Source organism: Brassica napus, chromosome C3 (assembly GCF_020379485.1).
Source record: "Brassica napus cultivar Da-Ae chromosome C3, Da-Ae, whole genome shotgun sequence".
In the NCBI taxonomy this organism is placed as follows: domain Eukaryota; kingdom Viridiplantae; phylum Streptophyta; class Magnoliopsida; order Brassicales; family Brassicaceae; genus Brassica; species Brassica napus.
Window position 1 is genome coordinate 13,332,910 of NC_063446.1, and position 6,374 is coordinate 13,339,283.

Below are 6,374 nucleotides of genomic sequence, written 5' to 3' on the forward strand. Positions count from 1 at the left end.
CTTGGGCCCACAGTGGATTTACTTAAAGCTTTCTGCTGGGAAGGGCGGTGTCCACTGAAGATTAAGCATTTTTTTTGCAACTCCTTTCAGGTTGTATAGCGGTAATGAAAAATCTCAAAGCGAGAGGAATACAAGGGGACATATGTTGTGCTCGATGTGGAGACACGGAAGAATCAATAAACCATGTGTTTTTTGAATGTCCCCCAGCACGTCAAGTGTGGACATTATCTAAAATACCATCAAATCCTAATTTTTTCCTGACATGGTCGTATTTTGGTAACATGGATCATCTTTTTGGAGAGTTAATCCGAAGATCGATGATCATCAATTTGCTTGGATATTATGGTATCTATGGAAAGGTCGCAATAATAAGGTATTTAGTAACATAGATACTGACCCAAGGGAAACACTTAAATTAGCATAATTGGAGTCAGCACTTTGGGCTGAGGCACAGATTCTCACTGATCAAAAGAGAGAACTTTAGGTGCAGACTAGAGCTCCATTATTAACTTTAGGCCGTTGGTGTTTTATAGATGGATCATGGAAAGATAAGGATCTATTTTCAAGACAAGGCTGATATAGTACCCTATTGGGTTTTGATGGTTTATTAGGGGCAAGAAATGTAAGGGCATGTCTTTCACCTCTTCATTCGGAGGTGGAAGCTTTGATTTGGGCAATGAAATGTATGAAGAATTTAAGACAGTTTCAGGTTACGTTTGCTACAGATTGTTCTCAATTGGTGAAGATGGTTTCGGAACCAGAAGAATGGTCAGCCAGCATTTGATAGTTATCTGAAATATATAAAGTTTTTACAAAGAAGTTTCCACAACTCAGACATCGTCTATGTATATCAGACGGAGAATCAACGGGCGGATAGCTTAGCACGCAGTGGTAGGAAAAAAACCGTCTTTCGTCGTTCACATGGTTGCGGAGTTACCGATTTGGTTTACATAGTCAATATGAGTATGTGAATGTCTTCTTGTAAAAAAAATATATATATATATATTTGAAATTATAAAGTTTTTTCTGGAGATTCTCTTATAAATAAAAATACTTCTGGTTCATCCTAACTAGTTCTTTGGGACGACTTTCCAACAGTTTATTGGTTTTGTCTTTTTGGATTCTTTATCCACCACCTAATTATTTATCAGCACTACATGTGTGAAACAGTTTCACGAGTGTATCCTTTCAAATCCAGTACCACTAACTTAAAGTTTGAGACTATAGTTTTGATGTGTATTTCTAGATGTGTTGCACGTTTTCAAAACAAATTTCTGTTCTTAAACCCTTTTTACCTTTCAACTTTCCACATATCATTGTGACGCACTAGTTCTATATTTCACAATTACGTAAGTGTTAGACCGACATTAAAGTCCAAGTGGTACTAACACACGTGAGCCAACTCTTTCCACTTGCAATAATTTGAGTTATCTTTTATAATGATTTATTCTAAGCAAGTCACTTGTGGCTCATAAATCACAAGTCCAACTCATTAGTTTATTCATGACCCTTACCTATCACCAAATTTCACGCTTTCGCTACTATCCAAAACACTAAAACAAAAAAACGATGAAAACATCATATAAAGTATTGCTTTAAAAAAAGAAAACAAGTGTGATGGACTGATTCCATAAAACATATATATGTTTACAAAATAGTTCACCATATATGCGTACCAACCAGCTTTACCCTCCTTTGCCTAACACTTTGCCGTTAGCATTATCATTCTCTTTATCCTCGGCCACCGACCTTGATGGAGCAGCCGCTACCATCTCCATCTCAGTGGCCAACGCCTTTTCTCTAAACTTTTTGTAGATATCACTCTTGTAAAACTTCCTGGTCCGGATCACCAAGATCATGGAGACCAATACACCAAACAAAGTTACCGCGGTAATTATTATAAATGACAGCTTAAAACAAGCCGTGCCCGTGCAGCTCAGATCTTGCCCATCACTTCTCTGTATCCCTAATGCATTGTTCTGCTTCTCAGCCTCCTTATCATACAAGTACCCCGCCACCCGAACGTTTAGCAAATAAGACCCGATGGGGCTTGCGACCGACCCAAAGTTATACAATGTAGAGTAGTACTTTAGCCCGAAAATCTCGGAGATTATAGCAAACAGGAGCGGCCATTGCGCACCAAAACAAAACCCGATGATGACCGATGCGACGTAGAGTCCACCAGGGACGTTAAAAGCGATTAGAAGGTGGCCGGCGCAGGACAAGAGAAGGATCAAAGTGAGTACTAGAGGTCTTGGGAACTTGTATTTGATCAAAAAGATCTCCGAGACTACACCTGAAACCACACGACCAAAGTAATTCCATATGCTTACAAGTGACACAAACGTGCTTACACTTCTCTGTGGATAACCCAATGAGCCACCGATTTGACCTAAGTTGTCTATCGCAGTCAAAGTCCCTCCCACACCACATATGGTCGCTAAGAACAATATCAACATGTCGACGCTAAACAACGCTTGCAAGATCGTATAGTCATCTCCTCTCTCCGGTGGACTAAACATAGTCGTCCAACACGACGCCGTTTTCTCACTCTCCACCTCCCTTGACCTTTCATCACTATCTTTGACCTCAGATGAATCTAAGCTTCGTTTCTCCGTGACGATATTGATCGGTGCTGGATCGTTTAACGCTACTTGTTTATCCGTCCAAAGCTTCTTCTCTTCCAAGACAACGATTAAGACCGGCAAAAGAAGCAAGATGATCACCACGGCGGCACTGCCTCCAAACTCGCTCCGTGTAAACCCGGAGAGTTTATCAGCTATAATGGCCGCCATGAGAAACGTCGCGAGCCCGAGTGATATGTAGAGGAAGTTATAAAACACCTTTAGCTCATTTTTCTGTCTCACCACCTTCATATTCCTTATCGTCCTCAAGAAAGCAAACGAGATTGCTGCAGGTAACCAACCTGCATAAATAATAACTCATACAGTTAGTCAAAAGGCTAATCAAGATTCATGACCGTAACCAATGTTTAAGAAATAGCTAGATAGTAATTAGACGTTTTATAACCAGTAACCCAAGTAAACGAAAGAATCAGTTAATTTTTTCATATATAATCACCTCTTCTAGCTAAACTATAAAAAAAATGGGGTTTGAACGCTGCCTAGACGGAATTTTAGAAAAATCATTTTGCAATTATAACCGATTTTAGAAAAATCATTTTGCTTATAACCGATTTTACGTGCCGCCTAGACGTCGTGCATCAAATTTTAGAGCCATATAGTAATCATTGACCTCTGTTGTTTCTCTGTTTCATATCATTAACCGTATTGTTTCATTAATTTATCAAAAAGTTGTACTTACCAATCATCAAGATGAGAGACTTGGTGTCTTCTCCATAAAAGGCATGGTAAAGCTGTGTAATAATGGCGCCACTAAGACCAACATACCCCTTGAGAATCCCTAAGACAACCCCACGTGATTCCGGGAAGTTCTTAACACACGTGACTAGCGAACCCGTATTAGCGAACGATTGTGAGTTGGCTCCGATGCAGATGTATAGACACATGTGCCAAACGTGAGGCTTAGGGATCCGTTTAGTAACGGCAAGCCAAATCATGAAGTAGCCGAAGAAGTTAAGGATAGCTCCTATTATGAGGATGAACCAAGGAGGAGTGACCTCGTTGATTAGACCCGCGAGGACTCCTACGTTGGCTCCAAGATCTTTGAAGAAACTTAGGAGGTTAAGAGTTGTTTGGTCATAGCCTAATGTTCTTTTGATGTCACCTGAGTAGAGACTGAACATGTAAGTGGCTCCAGCCGCCGACATGATTAAGAGACTCGCGAAGAACATAAACCATCTTCCTGTCAGGATTTGGACGGTTAAGGTCTTCATCGAGCCGCCGCCGGGACTTGCAGCCACCATTTTTGTTTTGTTTTGTTTTTTGTTTGGTTTGGTATTGAAAGAGAAATGTGTGTTCGAGAGGGATGCTCTGGTGTTGTTCTGGTTGGAATATATAAGCAACGAAGTGTGCGTGAAAGAAGGAGAGAGATGAAAGAGGGCGAAGACCGTTGTTGTTGACGTTGACTTGGAGAGTAGAGTTAGAGAGGGGAAGGTTGGAATTAGAAGCTATGTTTATCTTTACAGATTATATTCAGATATTGTATAGATTTTATATTGCATAAAATGGCAATAAATTCAATGCATGGAGTGGATTTTATTCGAGGTAATGCATTTACTTCTTAGAAACAAGACGTAGACAAATTTGAAAAGGTTTTGACTATAGTAAGATTGAGATGAAAAGAGGGTAAGAATTACATTTGTGGTGTTCATAATGACCGACCGATCCGTATTAAGTGAGTAGACTACGTTAGAAGGGATCCCTGGTGTGTGTGCGCCATATATCTGTTATATAACCATGTAAATAGAAATAAATATTTTTGAAGTAGAAACTTTTGTTTTGTTAAACTATTTTTGAAGTACAGCTTGATATATTTGACTCTCTATATTTGAAGTATAAGTTCATATATTTTTCTGAACATTTCTTTATAACTTCACTTTTTTCATATATTTGACTCCTTTTTCATCATATCATTTCCATTTATAACACCTCTATGATTTTAGTCAACGAAACATAGAGTAACTATTATCACCGATATAAGCTAATAATTTCCTATTTTGGATATTAAATTTTTTTTTTTTTTTTTTTTTGAACTTGGATATTAAAATTGTTTCTAGAATGTTTTCAGATGATAGAAAATTAAATTTAAATTTCATAATGATGAAATATCTAAAGATTCTTACTATTGGAATGCCTTATGTATATTCCAAAAGGGCTGATCAACAAAATATAGATTTTAGGTGACTTTTAACAGATTAACAATTCAAATCTCAAAGATCCTATATGTAGTTTGTATAGAAAATCTAGAGAAAAGTTGTAAAGGCAGAGTGATCTTACAAAGACTATATATTGTTCAATCCTGTACACACTGTCACTCGACTAATATTTATCTATAAGTAGTGTTTGCTAGAAACCAAAAGGGAATTAGTATAATGGATATAACTTTTCGGATTATCTTTTTTTTATATAACTTTGATTTATTATGACGTTACATTTATGATAAATATTACATTGACGATTCGACAAGCGACAATATTACTTGTCTTATGAGAATCTACGCCTAACTGCATCATCTGAGCCGTCCTATAAAGATCCACTTCTGACCAAATTTATTTGCATCGTGTTGAAGATCTCTTGTAAGTATTTCTTTAGTCTGCATTAATAAATCGTTTTTTCCGGGATTTGAAACTTGTATTTCTTGTAATCTGCAAGAAATTACATAGTTTTCTGGGATTCAAACCTCAGACCTGGATGTATAAGCATTTAAACCTTAACCAGTAGGCTACGGTGCTTCCACAATTTTTTAGATTATCTAATGAATGTATAAGAAGTTGCAGTTTTAAGTCCTCTTGAAAAATATTTATTTTTAACACAAACTACTCATTAAAACTACCATCACAAAAAATTTATTATATGGGAGGAACATCATTACAAAGCACCGACTTAGCCGGTAAGTCTGCCTCAGTGTTTAGGGAACGAGAAATAAAAGACGAAGAACAAATTTCAAACAGAAAGGATAGAACTTTGATGTCTCGGGCTATTCTGTAGAGTTCGACCGGTGGTGACTTCGAAAGGATTACTCTAATGAGCAGTTGACAGTCTGAAAAAACACAGACTTTGTTGAAACCAATGATAGGGAGTGAAAAATATATATTTGCCAAAGTGTTTTCGGTGATTGATATACGGATCCAAAACCTCTTTTTTAAACAAATACATAGAAATTACAGGAATATGAAAAAGGTTTTGAAGCATACTACTATTTTTTATGAAATATATATATATAATAAAATTGCCAAGGTTGTCATGGCCCATTGGTCATGCAGAGTGGCTTGTCCACCTTGGCATCAGGGGTTCACCCCGCCTTACCTTATATATTGAGGTTTTCCCCTCTACGAGGATGTAAAGGGCTATCGGACCGGCCCGTTGTGGTCCGAAAAGTCGACAAAAATATATATATATATATATAATAAAATTAAATATATAAATTATAGCAAAATTAAATTAACATAAATTGAGTAAACAAATACCAAGACTTGTAATGAAAACAATGATTTTTTACTATCAAAGTTAAAAGATTAAGAACATCATTTTATTCTTATTCCATCGTTTCTATTAAAAACTGTCTTGAACTCTGATTCCTCTAGTGAAAGATCTTTAAATTCCTAAAAACATATGACCAACAAATATTAAAATTTAATTTAATGCAATGAATCAAATTAATTATTTATTACTAATATCTCAAACTGATCATTTAACTATCATACATTTTAAAATATTTACTTATATGTTTTA

At 36.5% G+C, this 6,374-nt stretch overlaps 1 protein-coding gene across 1 annotated transcript; it reads right to left on the reverse strand.

Annotated features, from left to right (window-relative positions):
- Positions 1 to 1,476: 1,476 nt before the first annotated feature.
- LOC106435714 (protein NUCLEAR FUSION DEFECTIVE 4-like) lies at positions 1,477 to 3,964 on the reverse strand. The gene is made up of 2 exons (XM_013876624.3): positions 3,325 to 3,964; positions 1,477 to 2,926 (listed from the first exon to the last, which is right to left on the reverse strand). Exons 1-2 carry the CDS (start codon positions 3,884 to 3,886, stop codon positions 1,686 to 1,688), a joined length of 1,803 nt encoding a protein of 600 aa, XP_013732078.1. The 5' UTR covers positions 3,887 to 3,964; the 3' UTR covers positions 1,477 to 1,685.
- Positions 3,965 to 6,374: the final 2,410 nt, after the last annotated feature.